This window comes from Eimeria tenella, genomic scaffold, assembly GCF_000499545.2.
Source record: "Eimeria tenella Houghton genomic scaffold, Eth_scaff38, whole genome shotgun sequence".
In the NCBI taxonomy this organism is placed as follows: domain Eukaryota; phylum Apicomplexa; class Conoidasida; order Eucoccidiorida; family Eimeriidae; genus Eimeria; species Eimeria tenella.
The window spans coordinates 56135-74047 of record NW_013543302.1 but is presented as its reverse complement, the minus strand read 5'-3'; the positions used below and the strand labels follow the sequence as shown (position 1 = coordinate 74047).

General features: G+C 49.8%; 5 protein-coding genes across 5 annotated transcripts in view; 2 read left to right on the top strand and 3 right to left on the bottom strand.

Annotated features, from left to right (window-relative positions):
- The window catches only part of ETH_00014690 (Genomic scaffold old, msy_sf_16, related), a gene marked incomplete at both ends in the record, with an annotated part of 1735 nt that extends 1196 nt beyond the window's left edge, over nucleotides 1–539 (bottom strand). The window contains one exon of the mRNA XM_013376607.1: nucleotides 46–539. Coding sequence (XP_013232061.1) covers nucleotides 46–539 — 494 coding nt within the window. The remainder of the gene's footprint in view (nucleotides 1–45) is intronic.
- A 4900-nt stretch (nucleotides 540–5439) lies between these two features.
- ETH_00014685 (uncharacterized protein) lies at nucleotides 5440–6856 on the top strand (the record flags this gene model as incomplete). The annotated part of the gene is made up of 5 exons (XM_013376606.1): nucleotides 5440–5781; nucleotides 5890–6162; nucleotides 6265–6381; nucleotides 6538–6621; nucleotides 6755–6856. The coding sequence occupies 5 exons, from the start codon at nucleotides 5440–5442 to the stop codon at nucleotides 6854–6856; spliced, it is 918 nt and encodes a 305-aa protein (XP_013232060.1).
- Nucleotides 6857–7322: 466 nt separating this feature from the next.
- ETH_00014680 (zinc finger DHHC domain-containing protein, putative) lies at nucleotides 7323–11224 on the bottom strand (the record flags this gene model as incomplete). Its single annotated transcript, XM_013376605.1, has 10 exons — nucleotides 7323–7346; nucleotides 7623–7686; nucleotides 8196–8259; nucleotides 8415–8597; nucleotides 8652–8795; nucleotides 9422–9704; nucleotides 9808–9909; nucleotides 10251–10349; nucleotides 10704–10828; nucleotides 11065–11224. 10 exons carry the CDS (start codon nucleotides 11222–11224, stop codon nucleotides 7323–7325), a joined length of 1248 nt encoding a protein of 415 aa, XP_013232059.1.
- Nucleotides 11225–12612: 1388 nt separating this feature from the next.
- ETH_00014675 (uncharacterized protein) lies at nucleotides 12613–15981 on the top strand (the record flags this gene model as incomplete). The annotated part of the gene is made up of 7 exons (XM_013376604.1): nucleotides 12613–12966; nucleotides 13577–13660; nucleotides 14031–14167; nucleotides 14277–14412; nucleotides 14756–14902; nucleotides 15396–15483; nucleotides 15611–15981. 7 exons carry the CDS (start codon nucleotides 12613–12615, stop codon nucleotides 15979–15981), a joined length of 1317 nt encoding a protein of 438 aa, XP_013232058.1.
- A 272-nt stretch (nucleotides 15982–16253) lies between these two features.
- ETH_00014670 (Single-stranded DNA-binding protein, related) overlaps nucleotides 16254–17913 on the bottom strand; it is a gene marked incomplete at both ends in the record, with an annotated part of 2875 nt that continues 1215 nt past the window's right edge. Inside the window, 2 exons of the mRNA XM_013376603.1 lie at nucleotides 16254–16593; nucleotides 17081–17169. Of these exons, the coding sequence (XP_013232057.1) occupies nucleotides 16254–16593; nucleotides 17081–17169 (429 nt within the window). The remainder of the gene's footprint in view (nucleotides 16594–17080; nucleotides 17170–17913) is intronic.

Below are 17913 nucleotides of genomic sequence, written 5' to 3'. Positions count from 1 at the left end.
GCGGGGGCCCCCCGGGGGGCCCCCGCGCCCAGGTGCCGCCCGTACCAGATGTTGTACTCGTTCTGGCCCTCCACGTGGCACGCCCGCTCCGCCTCCGCCGCCGCGGCTTGCCGCCGCGCCGGACGCTGCAGCCACTGCTGCACCAGCTCCCGCTTGCTGTCCACCTCGGCCGGCGCCTCCGGCGACCCGCCCCCGCACTCCGAACGCGCCCACAGCGCCACCCGCCGGCCGTACTCCCAGCAAAAGTCCGACAGCGTCGGCACGCACGCCCAGCACCCGCCAGCAGCCCCAGCAGCGCCTGCTGCTGCTGCTGCGCCGGGAGCACCGGCAGCGGCGGCGGCAGCGGCGGCAGCGGAGGACGAGGAAGGCGAGGAGGGGGCGGGGGGGGCCTCCTCCAGTCCCTCGCTGCGAGCGGGAGAGGCCACGGTGGAGGCGCTCGGCAGCTGGTCTGTGAAGGAGGCAGCTGCCACGGCGACAGAACCCTCCGGGCACACGCACGGGGCCTCCGGCGCGCTGCCCACGCACTTCCCCTCCTCCATCCTCGATGTGCTGCAGCAGCCACTCCTCGCTGCAGCAGCAGCACAGCACCGCAGCACCGCAGCGCCGCGGCAGCAGGCGAACGCCTGCACCGGAAGACCCGCGAAAGCCACGCCCTGCGGGCGCCTCTGTGGGACCTCCTGCGCTTTTTCTGACACTGTCCGCCACAAATTCAACGGGAATTCCAAACTTTAAAGCTTTCGCTGCTGATCTGCACCCGTACGAAGTCGTGGAGCACCTGACACAGGATCTGATGGGACGAACACTGCGCCGCCCGCGCAAACGGTGGCGCTGATCACTCTACGGAGCTTGGGACTTCCGCAGAAAGTCCGGAATTCCTGAAATACTTCGCAATTGCGCAAAATTAAGCGTAAATACCACCCAAATTGACTTCTGCTATCCCTCAGCCTCGCAAGGCAACGACTCTAGCAGCTGGGGCTGGTTGAGACTGCCTCCGCCGCGCCGTAATGCATTGCAAGGAAAGTCTACTTCAACTGCATGCAACTTCGAGACGGCTTCATTGTAAAATCCATACTGCATAAAACTAATTAGCGGAGGCATAGATTCTACCCTTAGGCTCCTCGTAAGCATGGGGCGCTCCTTGGGCAGTGTAGAAGCTGGAGGTTGAATTGTGATGCGGCGAGAGTACTTCACAGAGGCGAGCCAGAATGAGTAGTGCTTCTGCAAAGTTGGAAATTTACTTTTAGTTTCCAATACATTTTAATTTAGTGTCTTCTCTCCAGCGCTACCCATTTTTCTCTAAGGTGCCCTGTACTTCCCTGGCTTTGTTTGCCAGCAGCGTTTACCTAGGCAGTCCAATAGAATACGAAAGTTCTCCTAGGAAGCATCAATTGCAGTCTGATCGTCTATATGATGTAAATGAGCAACAGTAGACAAAGTATCTCAGTTGTGAGGTAGACTAGCCTAGCCCCTGCGCGACATGCTGCAGGGCAAGGATTTGGTGCTGGCAGCAACACTATACTGAACAGAGCTTTCACACGCTGAGGGGTCAGGGATACACAACATGCGGTTATCTTTGATGCATAACAGTGTTCCCAGCATTTTTGAGCCAGCTGGATCGTTATAGTCAAACCCTTTCGGTAATTGTACACGCATTAGAAGCACGGAGGGTAACGGGCAGCTGAGAGTCGAAGTTGCAGAAAAAACGAGCAGTCATTTTCGACAGAGACGAGACAATTCTTTCAAACTGCCTGAAGCACATGGACAGACGCATTTCACAGCTCGATGTTTGATGGAAGAGGCCGTGGCTGATTGTACTTCAGAGAAGGTTGCTGCTGCCAATGAAATGGAATATATGGGCCAAAGCCAACAGCAAGGCACTTGAAAGCGGAAGCACTACTGGAGCATTCCCAATTTTTCGTGCATATGGGGTATTTAGAAACGGGGGCACCCTTTAAACAATATCTGATAGAGAGCCGTGAGCCCTTAAGGGGCTCAACGGTGAACTGCTAGTTCAAAATAGAGAACTACAAAAGTTATATGAAAGATTGGGAAAGAGTCAAGTTTAGATGACACTCTGTTTTGTTAAGCATGCATGCAGGCAATTACTGCGTGCTTAAGGTAAGCTAGATAAGCGGCTAATTTTGCAATACAGAACAACGTTGTCCTTCATGTTGGGCAATACTAAGCGTCTTTCTTTCACCCACTTGATAAGTAAAATATAAGCTATTCTGCAGTGGAATGCCCACTAACAGAGGATTCAAGAAACATTTTGCCAGAGATTAGAGCACAGCAAAGTGTGGAGCCCTTCAAGCTGAGTGAAACCCATCTTCATGTAAAGTTTATGTTCGTGCAGACAGAGTTACACACTGTGCATAACTGACATGGCTGCAGCCACCACTTTAGAGAGTTTGTAAATCACAAGTGGGAAGCGCTGTAAGGCGCTGGTTATTCAACTAGTCTTATTACTTCAAGTACTGAAAAGCAGCTAAGTTTGGGGGAGTGGCGGCTCCTTCGGGGATCAGTTTTGCAGCGCTTTCTGAAGAGGAGCTGCCTATTGATCGAGTCGTGATAGCACCAGCGGCATCCTGCAGACATAAATGGTTTTCCAGGGGCCTTGTATTGGCTTTTTGCACTTTTCAAAGGCTGAAAAAGAGCCACAGAACTGCGCAGCCTAGCAGTACCCCGGATGCCAAGTGCATAGAACATGAGCCTTGCAAAGTGAATGCCCAAACCATTCAGACTAAGTTCGACAAGGCACTTGCGAATTCAGCGAAGTCTGTTTTACAACCAAATGATAACTAACTAAAGTAATTGTATTTCGTTGTTTGATTCCTGTGGCTGCACAAATGCGGTCGGTATCTTGCGAGCCATTCATATTTTTCCTCACTGGACTCTCACCACGCTGCTCTGCCAAAAGTACCCAGCCGTATACATGAAAAAAAGCGAAGCGTGTCCACAAATGAGAACAAAATGCTTTGCCTCAGCCTAGAAAAGTTGAATCGATCAGATATACGAAAAGTACTAGAGTCAACTGCAAGCTTGCTCCGCAAGAAAGTTGTTCTAGTTGTAGGGGCATTTTTGTGGCAGGCCGGCAAGTACTGCGCCGAAATAAGCAGCTAAGTACTTAAGTATTTCATCAAGAACCTACAGAAGTGCCCGACGCGCTTGTTCTCTCGTGTAACTTTTCAATCAGTGCATATTGAAGCGCAATATTGGGTCACTTCGATCCCTCAAGAAGTGCTAGACCTTGGAGGCACTTAATCAAATGCAAGACCCTACCCATTTCTACGAGGCTTCTTGTGTTGTGCATAGACGTCTTCACCCATGCAATATCCGCTGCCAGGCGAAAAGTCCTACGCAGCAAAACTATTTGGTAACAGTAGTTCGACGGCCTTTACATTGAAGAAGCTAACTAAGTGTTCACGAAAAGTGTCGAATGCCTCAGTGAGGATATTCTGCATCTCTGTTGTTTGTGGCGATATATCAAAAGGAGTATATTCTAGCTTGGCGCCAGGCCGCGGCGCCTCCCCTTCGTTTCCTTAACTTAGTCTAGCGGGACAATTAGGCTGGGCTTTTTGGCTGCTTCTTTGTGCGCCATAGACTAACATAAAGGAACACAATTTTGTTTCTCACAACAACCTAGAACGACATCAGTGTTCAAGGTAAGTAGATCCTGCCTGAGACCACGCACATCCAGCTGCACATTAAGATGGTTCGAATTTAAAGAAGCCTGCTTGACGACTTTCTTAGTCTAAACCTTTGTTTTGGGTCTCTATTGTAACTTCTGTCACTTAAGATGTGCGTGTACAAGGGTGGCTACCTGCCTCTACCAAATTTGACAGCTTTCTTGGCAGAAAGCCACAGACCTGCACTGCGAGCGTCCTGGGTCGTGCCGCTCTTGGGGGGTTGTGTTGCTATAAGCTGCCCTTCATACATGCGCAAATCCCTCTTTGTGGGGACAAGGGTTCTTGACTTTTTAGTTTTGTTTGATGTGCGCTGCTGTCGGCAAGGGTGTGGTGTGGAATAGCCCACACAATACCAAATAGCATCTAGGTAGCATATGCTAGCCGCCTCAAGTAGCACAGGCAGACTCAGCACTCAGATGGAACAAACATTTGCTTAAGGAGCTACGGGAACACCAGAAGGAACTCAGGTAGAAATTACCTCTGTTCGCAACCCCGGCGTGTGCAGAGCTATGGGCTTTTCAATGCGAGTGACATATGGAACTATATGCGTGTGAATGTCGCATAATGCCGCCACTATGTTCATATGGGGTAAAAATAGGGGGACTTCGTGAATGTAATCCGCTTTTTCCATAGGTTTTGCCGGTCCTCGCCTTCTATTCATATTCGCGGCACCTCACCGTGCCGAACAAATATGTTTGGGTGATTTTATCTTCCCTGCTACGTAATAGAAGCCTTCAATGTTCATGATTCATTTAAAGGGACAACAAAATTTCGTTGGAGCACGCAGTAGCAATAACTTCTGTCACACAAGACCAATTGTGAAGCTTTCAGTATCACAATCCTCGAACGGTTATGAAACGGTGATCTTTCCATTTTCGCAATATTTCCTTCCTCCTTTTTATGCTCATTTTTATTTTTTTATTCGTGCTGGAGCTTCAAATTAAGTCTGCTCTGTTTTGCCCGCCGTAACTCACTGATCAATATCAATGTTTTCTGAAACGAAGGGAAGTTCTGGGATTCGGAATTGAAAAGGAGCGGGACTGCATGAAATAAGCTCACTTTCAGCTAGCTGATTTAAGAAATGATTCTTTTGACGTAAATTATAGCTTACACATCAGCGATAAGTGTTGAAAGAATTTCACAGTAGATTTGTAGAAGCGCCTCGCTGGCAGCAGTGGTCGTCCCGCAAGGTCATCAAGAGGCCTCCTAAGTTTTGCTGGATCTCACACCAAAAAGTAAGAAAGAAAATACGGAAAATCACAATTGTTTTGATGAAAATGGGGGACTAGATCCTGCCAGACTTCGCGGAATTGGAAAGTATGCCGGGGCTGGAGCAGGCGCTGGAGACCAAGGACATGATCGCTCTGGAGTGCCCTTTGCACGGGCATTTTTCACCCCTGTAATCAGCGGAATCGATGGTTTTCCTCGCTATATGAGTAAGCTTGATAGCTGAGACTGTCTATTCTTGAATCGTTCTTTCGCTCGTGCCCAGGTTCCCATTCGCATTGTTGCTGGCGGCTCGTCTCCTGGACCTGTTCCCTGATGCTCGCCAGCAATGTCAAGTTACCGTGTGTACAAGCCAAGTTCCCGCATGCAGGCAGAAGAGTGATATTTCAGGAAATAATTCAAATGGAAGGACGCTGAACCCCATCTAGATCCATTTTTTGGGGGGTGCTAGCGCGCCACCCCATTTGATGGCTGTGTGCCTCACGCGAACCAAAAGGCGCTGGGGCTTTGAAGGACGCAAACCATAATGGGATCTTCACACTCTACAAAGTTGGCTGGCCCCATAGAAGATCAGGTTATTGCCTGTGACTTTACAGACGATGATACCTCGCAAGATTTGAGTAGCTCAGGCAGCGCCGACGAAGAAACAGTTTTACCAACTTTTTCTGTCTCATCTTCCGAGGGGCTTTCAGAGAGCTCTGAAGCAAGCTCTTTTACCCATAAAATGACCTGTAGTGGTCACAAGAACCCTCGGCACTCAGCCATCCTTATTTTCGACCTTGATGATACCCTTATTCCAACTGAATGGATAAGATCAGCTTTCGCAGCTCAAAAACACAAGCATGCCACCACTGATGAAGTGTACCAAGTGAGTGGCATTTTATATATAAACAAATGCTTGCGCTTACGCATAGCTTCAGTGGGGTATAACAAGCCATAACTGCATTTTGATGTTCTTGTGAGCTAATTTCCACAGGCAATCAAGAAGGAGCTCGAACGCATCACGTCAAACAAGCTAACGCCGATTATCTTGAGCACACTCAAGAGGGCGAAAAAATGGAGTGAAACAGTTGCCATTGTAACAAACGCAAGGAGCGTTCGGTGGCTGTCAGCCATGAAATCTCTCTTTCCCGAGGTTGTTCAGCTTCTCCAGGACGAGAGCATCCCTATTATTCGTTCTTGTCCAGTAGGAGAAGAGCCAAGTATTCATGAAGCTCCTGCTTATTTTTCTTACTGGATGAATGCCAAGGTGAGGGCAGAGGAGAAACTGCTAGATTTTCGAAAATTGCAAAAAGCAACAAAAAGACCACGCTCTAGGTTTCGAGTATGTCCAGTTTAATTATTTCCTCAGAAAACCAAGTTTCTCGAGGTTATTCACCAGCATTGCAAAGAAAAAAGCATCGCGCCCTCAAGGACGATCGATCTGATATCCATTGGAGACAATGACTTCGAAGAATACGCTGCCTTGGTACAAAGCTTTATTTGATAGTGGTAATATTAAGAGTGCATCTCCCAGTTTTCGATTCGATGCCATCAATTTCAAAGAAAATCCGAGGTATCCGATTGTAGTCATTTTCTTGAAGTTAACCACCAAACTGAATTTTGTAGCTGCGCGTCTGTTCAGCGAGCAGCACATGAACTTTCCACAGTACGACTAGCAAAAGTCGTCAGATGCCGTTCAGGTCTGGAGCCACAGTCATTCTTGCACGTAAGTACTGCAAAAGGACTGACCTGATTACAGAGTCTGCCATTCTCCCAACGATTCACATCACCACAGACGGATGGTGTCGGTATGTTTAGCAGTACAATAAATTCTACGACTGCTTCCTGTTTTCCCTCAGCAACTAAAGGAAATATCTCTTGCCATCGACCACATATTTGAAGAAGGCATGCCTTGTGCTACGCGGCGTGTTGGAGCAACTGTGACATACGCTATTCAGTAAGCACTCTCCTCCCTCATTGCTTATCAATTAGGAAACGTGCTGCCGATCTTTCCATTTTGACTCCTTCCGGCGGTCTGCTTGTGTATTCAGCGGGAGAAGAAAAACTCACTGAACAAATTCTGCACGCTGTTAATCGTATCTGCGTTAGAGAAGCATTTCCGTAATGCTCTGGTTGGAAGATCCTTATGTAGCCCCGATTGCGGGAAGCCTCTTGCAAACGTTCTGTAGTCTGTAAATCCAGGAATGCAGTGTTTTTTCCCTCTATTTTTCGAGCTATTTGATTTACTCTTTGGAACTAGACTAACTAGATGTGGTGCCTCTAATACACTGGAATGTGCTCATCACGATGGCTTTGGGCTGACAGATATTTGCCAAGCTGCCAGGTAGCATGTTCAAAATAGATTTGCAGGTTCGTAGTTTGAGGTTTAGACATCCACCAGGACAATATTCGTCATCGCCAAGACGATTAACGATACTTGGCAATCTCGTCCTGCGAAAGAAAGTTAGTTCAGTTAAGTACTTCTTTGAAGAGGTGAAAGTAACTTACAGAAATGACAGTGGCGGCGCATGCAAGATACGCAAGGGCGACAATACTGGCGATTGTGAGCAACACGGCGAGATGCGGGGTCTGACGAGGTGGAAGACTACGGAGGGTCAGATCTTCTTTCCAACATGGCAGTCGTGATAAAACTTACATTTCCCCTGTCAGATGCTGAAAAAAGAATGTGAAATGCTTTCAAGTCAGCGTAAAACGAAAAGGTCATACCTGTCCAACTGCAATGACATCGGCCTCAAGAGCCCTTCCAGCGGACAGTTTTCCCCCATTCTTTCTGAATTCGCGCAGGAGCCCGCTATATGTCTGTAAACAAGCTTAAAAATATATGTATACCTTCATATAGTAAGTGACCTTCTTACCCTGAAGTTGATCTCAGGCTCGACTCCTGTGGATTGTTCACCGCATTATTAAAGAGTAATTTTCAAAGCAAATTTTGTTTCACGTGCCTTTCTTCCTGAAGAGCGAAAAATGTTGAATGAGCATTGCAGTGTTTTATCTAATAGTGTAACATACCACTTGAGCGAAACGTCACCGTCGGACGCAACATACAACAGCAGAAGCCCATCGTGGCACTTGCTGTGTCCAAGTCCCCAGCGATCTGAAAAGGACGCTCATTGTTTATGAAGAAATAAATATAGTCATTATGAAGCGCCTCACCTATGAGCTCGGTCGCAAACGTGTTCGCATCAACACCGTATGGCAGTTCTTGAACAATCGCCACTCCAAAGCTAAATAGCGTTGATGGACGTCAGTTGCAGTGAAAATATGACCAGCAGAACTTACGGGTAGGAGACGTATTCGTCGACGCAGCGGTGGGACGAGTTGTGTCGGATATTGGAAAGGCGTTCTGCGCAACATCGGTATTTCAACCATTCCAGAGAGATATACAAGTAAATGAAAAGCTTACCCTCTATTCTGTCCAACGTGCCGCTAGAAAACACATGATCTGAAAGTGATTGATGCGAACAGCGCCTTCATCTTGCAGCACTGCTTCAACAGTACCTGGGTCGCAGACGAAGGAAACTTCCATGCCCCATCTTCTGCAGGCCATCGAGTTGACCATTGGGTTGGGGTAGTTCTCCAGTGTGGTGAAGCCAGGCAACATGTTCATGTTGGGTGCACCCCCTTGGAGCTCCTCGGTGAAATCATCAGGAGTGGGTTCCTCGGAAAGCAGCACCTTCTCAACTGAAAGAGGATGATGACGCCAAGGAAAAGCGAGCGGAAGAGCAAACATCTAACCTGCAGTGGGCCATACTGGCAACTTCAGCGCCTGGTTCTCGCTCGAAAGCCAGTCACGCGCTGACGCAGGTACCGCCAGGCCTGCGAGAAGTGCTGCAGCTCTAATCATTGTCAGTGAAAAAGATTCCTGGGTATACGTCGGTGCTGAGGGACAAAAAAGGCGGTAGTAACTTCAAACGCGCCGCAACCAGTGTGTGAGCATCTGCACTGATCACTGCAGCTGTACGTACACGGCAGCTCTGATGGGGAGGATAGCCACTGGGCTGTATATCATTTCTATAGTTCTGCCACACTCGCGGTGCACGCCGTGATTTTCCTGTCGTAAATTTAAAAGCGTAAGCCTTAAACAACTGAAAAAAAATTAAAAAAAGAAAGTTTTGCTGTCTGCGTTGAAACTAAGGCCGGAACACATTATTCAACGTCACTCCGCTCCTCCAAGCCAGCGATGCTTCGCCGTTTTCTCAATACCATGAAGTAGCCCAAAGGAAAAGTAAACTAAGCCGTCCTAGGGAACCGCTATCAAAAGAGCGGTGGAGGCATCAAATGCCACAAATCCCAAACGGAGCACATGCTAATTAGTTCACTGTAGCTCCTGTGACGTGAAGACGTGACTGTATGCTTGGAGCTCATGTTCGCCCGCAGAAGCGCCCTTTCGTTTATGACGGCTTTCGTCCTTAAATTCAGGATCTGTGGAGACAAAAAAGGTAGCTTGTTTATCACCAAGTGGCGTGAAAACGTTTCATGCGTTGTTCCCATAGTGAGAATCTCACCCGTCCAATTAGGAGCTATTTTCGGGGGCACAGGCAGCCACCAAAACCACCACTGTCGACCAAATACCGCCACAGTATGCTCCCACAGAGTAGTCTGCATTTTGCAAACACGCAAATCTAGCCGTTTACTCGGCAGCTGCCCCGCATTTTCCAATTTTCTGGACACCCATGAACCACAGAGTCCTTGCAGGGCATTTTGTACCTTTTGGCCATGGGTATTCCTGTATGTTTCCACCAAAGTAGCGTTCGTCTCGAGTGCCTCCCACTGCTCGGCCAAAAAGTCCTGAGGGCGCATCAGCATGATGTGCCAAAACATTTGGAAAAACCGCGGTAATACAAGTTTTACGCGTTGACGGACCCCATATATTTCAGCTCTCCTCGCCTACCAGTGTTATCAATAGGAAAACAACGTCGACTAGCAAGCATCCGCCAAGCAGCACAGGGGCCAGCCAACCAGGATATGCGGATGTCCACTGCTCAATGAAGAGCTGAAAACAACAAACGCAAGGCGCTGTGGGGCGATGTGCGCGTGATCAGGCCACTGGGTGCTCAAAAGTGAACAGTTCAGCTGACGCCTCATAGCTGCTTACCGTCTTGCGCTCTGAAGAAACGATGATGAACCTTCCGATTCCGGAAAAGATGATGCCAATATTCAGAAGACAAGACAGAGCTGTTTTCAATCCATTGCAGAACAGATGAAAATATTTTCAAAATGTTTCTCTCATTCATCCACATACATTGCCAAGTTGCAGCGTGCAGAGGTACCTGCACGCTGCATCTAAAGCATGATTCTTTTGAGAAGCCTGAGGTTACTTCTCTTCCGCCTCACCCACCCATGTATGCTAGGAAGAGAAAGAAATATTTCTGGTTCATCGAGCCGATGCAGTTGTTTACCCATGGGCAGTGGTGATCCATCTTCATGATGCACCTGACAAGGTTACAGCAAGAAACAAATACGAAAACAAAACCAACTAAAAAAGGCCCAAAATAGTCATGCTCGTTCACTAGAGGTAGACAAAAGCCTCCATGATGCCTGCTGTTCGCGTTATATGTCTCTTACTCATTGCACACTTTGCAGTGGTGCGCGCGAGGCGGTTTCCAGCGATTTTTGCACTTGGCACAGAAGTTTGTTTGTCCCGTAAAATTCTTGGGAGGCATGGACTGCATCACATTCCATTCATTAGGAACACACGAGAAGCTGCTAGACTTCACAGCTCCTTTGAATCGCTCAGATTGACCAAAGTTCAAATTCACATTCCTCGCATGTAGATGCGAAACACACCGGCGCCGTCTTCGTCGATCCTGGATCCGTTAACAAAGTCGCGAGGTGGGATATGAGGCCCAGCCAAGTCACGCACTCAAATAGAATCTTCAGCATCCTCCCCAGGAATGTAAGCGGCGGTTGCCCTACCCAGAACAATGAAAAGCAGAAACTTGCATGCAGCCTGAGACCGGAACTGCCTGCTGAAGCTATAGTGTTTCGCGTGGGGCTCAATTCTCCAAAATGAGAGCCCGTAGAGTCACGCAGCCCTGATCCTGAAACTGCGAAGTCTACAGCATGCATATGGCGAATTTTTCGACATAAGTGTCTTAGACTAAGGCGCAGGCGTGAAGGCAGTGGCGCCGAAATGGCTGCTGCGCACCGTTGAAGGACTCCCTGCCGCTTGCTGCACCATCCACTGCGGAGACATCTGAAAAGAGGATATTGAAGAACAGGACGTTCGTTGCGGCCTTGACAACGAACAAACAAGCCCAAACAAACAAGCATGCAACGATGCCGCCCGGGTGAAGCACGAGGCGCATCCTGCTTGTTCCGCTCTGTCTTGAACGGACTGGTAGTGCGACCGAAAGATGGACTGAACAGCGCCTTCCTCCTCAGTTTTTCGCTACACTCCACGTGCGCAGATATAGCCAGCGAGGAAAAGATTCAACTAAGGTGCCGATCTTTCTCCATGAGCGCGACCACTCTGGGAACAGCTACGGCGACACCGTCGGGCGCTGCCTGTGCACGTGCCTTCAAACCGCGCTGCTGCAGTGGCTCTCCCGGCTACCTTCGTGGAATACTCAGAGTGACGCAGTGAAGAAAAAGTGGAGGCGCTAGAATGGGTCCTTCATTTCAGCAGTCGCAGATGCTGCGACGACTGTCCCGCGAGGCAGGGAGGGCAGCAACTGTTCCATCCATGCCGCACGAGCTTGGAGTTTCTTCCTGGAAGTTGAAATATTTTAATCAAATTCAACTGCTTCGATTAATTATCTTAAGTGCACCAAAGAAGGGCAACTTAGTTGGCTCGATCGATCGACGTTCCGGCCGGCGAGCTGCAGAAGTTGGCCGCAGGTCCACCTTGCTGTTTCAGGTCACACAGGGAAAGCTTGTTTCCGAAAATCCGGCCGTCTGCTCAAATGGAGACTAAAACCTGCTCATATTTGTATTGATTTCAGGACAGAGAAATTTTAGTGGCTTCATCCACGCAAATTCAGCTCCATAATGAGACGAAACTGTCGCCCCCCTGCATGCGACCAGCATAGCTCATCTCAAGCTGCAGTCGTTAATAGTTACATCCGGTTTTAACTATGCAGTAACTAACCAAAAATAGCTTATCTTTCACGCTGTAGCCTTAGTCTCACGGAAGGATCCGTGCTTAGGCCGCAGCGCTGCCTGTGGCAGACCGGAGGAACGGGGGGCTTGTTGATGCTGCCTGGTACTTCAGTACGTGCATCTCCTTGCGCTTAACAGAAGAGTTAGGCAAGAGATGAAATGTTTTCGCGAGGCGATCTTTATTCATGTTATTGCTTTCATGGAACTCCCCTAGCAAGCTTGGGGCCCTGTTTACCGTTGCCCTCGTGCAGCAGACCTGCAGTTTCGTCTTTTTCGCCCTTGCGCAATGCATCGCATAAAGTAATGCACATGGTGCCTAAGAAACGAGTATGACACGATGCGGACTTCTTTCTTCGTAGGGCCTTCCTGCGCCCGGAAGATTGCTGGGCTCAATCCCGTTGCAGGGATCGCAGGAATTCAAGTTCCTCGTTGCCGCTCACTGAACAGCTGCCAAAAACTTGCTTTGCGCTCTGATAGCGCATTCATATCGAGCTCTTGCTCATGTTTTAACTGTTCGCTTTTATTCCGCGCCTCTTTGGCTGCAGCCGAAAGTCCACGCCGGTGGCCGTCGGCTGCGAATCGGGCGCCATCGTTCATGTTTTCAGGAACAACAGGGATAACCCACGAAAAGGAAAGCCTTTCCGCATGCAGCTTCAAAGAACTGCCGAGACCGTCACTTGCTGCTGCTTTCCCTCCATTTCGGTCGCTGCATTCCATCGCGACGAGCCTGAGCAGCCAAGCAGCAGCTGCGGCGCCCTCGCCACGCGCGAATTCCTCCGGATCCAGCGCTGCAGCAGCTCCTGACGCAGCTTCCAGCCCTCCAGTCGACTCTAAGGAAACAGTTGAACCGCAGGAGTCTGTTTTAGCACTCAAAGGCGAGGAAAACTACAGCGCTGATCCGCCGGAGGGCTCTTACGCACACGAGCTGCTCGAGCACATTCAAAGAGTTGTGAGTCAAAACCGCCTCGGCGTTTTACGTCAGACTACAAGTTTATTTCAGGGAAAGTACGTAATTATGCCTTTTTTGTGAATGGACTTTGCTCCAGAGCGAAATAGTCAGCAGCTCCCAAATTTCCAATTTCTTCTGAGCTGCAGAATGAAACCAGCACAGGAGCGAATGCCGTTACTGAGACAGTGACGCCGTCTGGATGGTTTGTGGACTGGTTAATAGCCTTGAAATTAAGCCTTGGAATTCCGTGGTGAGTTTACCTTGCCAAAAGAATATCATTAATGGCACTGGCAGAAGCATTTAGACTGCCCCTTTAGGCCTCAGTGCGAAATTCTCAAAGCTCGCAACATGCTGCACATAAAATTGCGGCTTTTCATGCGCCTGTTTGGTAGTTGCGTCTGAGACATGCAGGTGTTTGGCTCTTCCCGCTGCTGGGTGTTTGCTACGGCTCTTGACGCTGCCAATCGCCGTTGACTCTGTGCGTGTTCAGTTCCGTAGTGCTCCAGCGCCGCGCGAGTGTCCAGTGGTCAGCACAGGGTTGCAGAGATTGAGGAAGTGCTGCTAATAACTGTTTCAAGTTTTTATTGTTATGCTGCCTTTGGATGAACAGGAAAGAGATAGGCGGCAACGGCAGCTCGTCGACCCGCAGTTTTCGCGCATGAAGGACAAAATGAAGGCTGCTTACGAAAGCGGGGTACATTTCATTCTGCTTCATTTCTTAGAAAGTGCATGTTGCGAAGTTCGAGTCTGCAGATTTAAAGGTCAACGATTCAACGCAAACGTACTAACCAGCTCTCTCGATTGGCCAGTGTTGCAGCTGGCGAGGAGGCCTGCGAAACTTCATCTGCACTTTCCCTTCTTGTTAAGATTGTAACTTTTATTCCAGCGTGCATTTTCACGTTTTATTTGGGCACACAATTGTGATTCCGCTTCAGCTCTCCACCAATGCTGCCTCTTTCGGCATGTTTGGACTTGTGTTCTGGCGTGGCTCACAGTGGCGCTTCTGTGACAGCCAGCAGCAGTAGCAGTAGCCAATTTGTTTTGTTTTTCTGCCGTTTGTGCAGGACACAAAAGAGTATCAGCGTCTGCGCTCTGAGACGAAGCAGTTTCTGAAGCAGCACGGAATTGGGGTGTTGCCCACATCGTTTTTGCAGATGTTGCTGCTGGGCCTGGCCATCTCGCTTTCGACCCCGGCTATTAGGTGCTTAGAAAGCGGCAAATTAGCTGCTGCTGAGTAGTCAGGAATAGAAAGCAGAAGGAACCTACCTGAATTCGGCTTTATCCCGAGGCTTTTTCCGTGTTTGCTGCAGAGCCATCTCGGCGGACCCTTTCAACTGGAAAAGCTTCGCTGTGGAGCAGCCGGCGTGGCTGGAGAGTTTGGCGTTGCCAGATGCTTCTGGGCTCACAGCTGCAGTCTGTTGGCTGGTGTTTGTCTCGACTATGGCGGTGCGCATTTGCGCACTCTTTATTCGCCTTTTTCCACTCTTTCTTTTCGCTTTTTGTATGCCTGGTGGTGCAGCACATAGTGATAGGCGAGTGCACTTTAGAAATAAAAAGAAAGAAAACAATTAGCCCTTTAAATCGCGCAAAGCTGCGCCTCACCCTTCGCCAGATGTTCTGCTCCATTCAGCAGGAGGGCTGATAGGCAGGTAGTTGAAACGCGCGGGCGCAGAGCTCGTAAGGGTAATTTCATAAGAAATTAAATATAAATAAAGGCAAGAGTGCGTAAGAGCGTGTCCTTGGACTTGTGTTCTTTTTATTTCTTGTTCGTTTCTGCTTTTTGCGTCAGGCCGGGTGGATGGTCTCTGCGAAAATCCAGAAACGATGCCCCTCGCCTCCAGCATCTTCAGGCTTCTCCTCTCCCAGCGTAATGCGCGGCTTTGGCCTCGTGGCTGCGACCACTTTCGCTTTCTACAGTGGCACGCAGTTGCCTGCGGTGAGGAGGCTTGCTCCCCCTTGCCGCGTTGCATCTTGCGGATGATTTGTCTCAACTAGCCGCATAATTTAATATTTAATTTTTGTTTTTATGTTTATTGACCTCTGAGGGCCCGCACAGGTCCCGCTGCAGCTTCTTGCGAGAAACCGAAGTTGCGCCACTGGAGCTGTTGGGGGCCTTTGGGATCTGCAATTCGAAATTCACTTTCGCTCCAACTGACTCGATCTTATTATTATATTTGTTGCTTCCACAAGTGTTCCCACAAATAAATTCGTGTTCGCGCTCGGGTGTGGGTTGTTGCGCTTATTCGCCTTTCTGTTTCTCGATGCGTGCCTACATTGGCGTGTGAGAATGAGGACATTAGAATGCTTGTTGAGTCGCTTAAAAGTTCGTGTTTTTGTTGTTTTGGACTCCTTGAAATGGCATTTTAACGCGTTTGAAGCTGTTGGAGTTTGGAGAGCGGGGGCTGCTGCCACTGCCTGCCTGTCTGCAGGCCGCGCTGCTGTTTTTGGTGCCAGCCTTTGCCCTTCAAAGCGCTTTAATGCGCATCTTCAGACTCCGATCGGTGGAGAGTCTTCTCCGTTAGTTGCTGCTTCCCGTCGGCCCTTTCTTCCCCACACTTTTTGCCTTTTGCAGTGTACAGCCACCTCAGCGCAGCAAAATCCGCAGCAGAATGGCTGTATGTTTTCTGCACTGTCTGCCCTGCAGACTTGGTCCCCGAGGGGCTGCGGCCGCTGCAGCAAACCTACTTGGGGCTGCTGCAGCGGCGGCAGCCAGCCCTCATGGCTGCTTGGAAGCGCCGCGCCCGCGACCCCCGCTACAAAGAAGCTGTGGCAGATGCAGCAGCAGCAGGAGCAGCAGCAACAAGCCGCGCCGTGGTGCAGCTGTGGAAGGAGCTTTCGAATGAGTCGGGAGCAGCTAACCCAGCAAAGATGCAAACGTGGGCCCAGCAGGTCGCCGCCAAGCAGCAGCAGCAGCAGCAGCAGCTACGGCTGCAGCAGCAGCAGAAGCGCTTTCACTGCTACGCAGCAGCAGCAGCAGCAGCAGCACCGCGACAGTCGCTGCCTCGTAACGTGTGACACTCAGCAGCAGCTGCCGCTGCAGCGGTGGTTGCGCCGCTTGGCAGCAGCTCGTCGGGCTCAATTCTCTCGCCACAATGTTGACTAATCTGCTCCTTCAGTTGGCAGCAGCAGCAGCAGCAGCAGCAGCAGCAGACAGCAGCAGACTTGGCGTTGTTCAGTCCAGCTGTACGTACAGCTCAGCCAGCCACTAAAGCCTTTCCCCCGAAATGAGCTGACAGCAGCAAAACCCCTCGTTGCTGCTGCAGTGCAAATTGGCCCCGCAGCTTTCTCTACCTCCACGGAGGCTGGCTGGTGCCAAAAGCCCCAGCCGGGGCTGTGCTGCTGCGCAGGGCCTGCGCCGGGCCAGCTGCAGCAGGGGGGGGTGCTGCTGCTGCAGCTGCTGGCGCAGCACGCGGCATTGCGCCACTGTGCTGGCCGTCTGCAGCAGCAGCTCGGCTGCCTGCTGCTGCTGCAGCAGCAGCAGCATGCCTTTCCTCTGGGCTTTCCAGCAGCACGAGCTCGCCTTTGTACTTCGACAGCAGCACTTCGGTGGTGTATCTCTCTTGGCCGTCAGAAGCCACCCAGCGCCGCGTCTGCAGCGACCCGTCTACATACAGCCGGCGGCCTTTGCTGCAGAGAAACACCAATTCAAGCAGCAGCACTCAAGAAGTGCAGCAAAACAAGGCCCAGCAGAAGTAGTATAAACGCACATTGCCATTAACAAGATGCAAATGTGCGGAATCGGGCCGCAGACGCAATCCAGCCACTTTCAGTGCAAAAGATCAGGTGTATAGGCACCTCCTGATTGCGCTGCTTGGGACGCAAGCACTTGGCAGTCATTTTTGAATTATAACTGCAAAGTAATTAATTTCATAGTGTAATGGCTTTGTTTACTGGGCTCGAGGGCCTATTTACGGCCGCAAGCCTGACAATTCAGTCAACACTTCATTTCCAGTTCGTGATACTTGCACATCGGAAAATGAAGAAAGCGAAAAATGAACTCAAGAATGGCTTCCTTATACCGAATTCAGCCGCCTTATTCGGCTATTTTAATTATTCAACTATTTTAGATTAGCACTAGTCTTAGTTCATGTTCAGACATGCAACTGCTACTCACTGCACATAAGCCTCCACAAGGTCCACGAGGCCTCTGTCGAACACCACCACGCGGTGCCACTCCGTGCGGCTCCTGACTTCCCCAGTAGTCTGCAAGTCAGCACAAATCAAAAGAAAAAAAAGGCAGAAGAGAGAAATAGCTGGCGGAGCATTTTGCTAGCGTGAGCAGCAAAGGAAGCCAGTGCGCAGCGGGAAGCTGCTGCTGCTGCTGCCGCTCTTCCCTGGCCAGCAGCCCGCAGCAGAAGAAACGGGCAGCAGCAGAAAGCAAACATGGCGAGCTCTGCTGTGCATCTGACTCTTCGCTGCTGCTGCTGTTGCTGCTGCTGTTGCTGCTGCTGCTGCTGTGCGCATTCCCCAGGCACTGTGTGAGGCACCATTAAACGTGTGGCTCTATCCGCGCAAATGCTGCCCCAATTAATTATACATTTTAGCGTAGAGGGTTGCACAATGTGTGCAGCAGTACGATATAGCGTAAAGCAGCAGCAGCAGCAGCAGCAGCAGCAGGAAGGCGCCGCTGCTCTCTGATAGCTCCTGCTTGCCTATCCTGGCATCCTATCTGTGCCCTTGCAGTGCCTAACAGATAAATACTATTTATACTTATGGACTGCACATATCTGTTATACATCTATATCCATTTATCCATTTATTACATTTAAAATATGTATATATAATATATATATATTTCCGAAATATGTATATAATATATTTCTGTAGCCAGAAAGGCTTTGTGTCTTATCTATGGCGTTCCCACTAGTGCTCCCCGCTTGTCAGTGTGCGTGGCTTTCCCCTATCTATCTGGCTCTGCTGCTGCTGCTGCTGCTGCTGCTGCTCCTG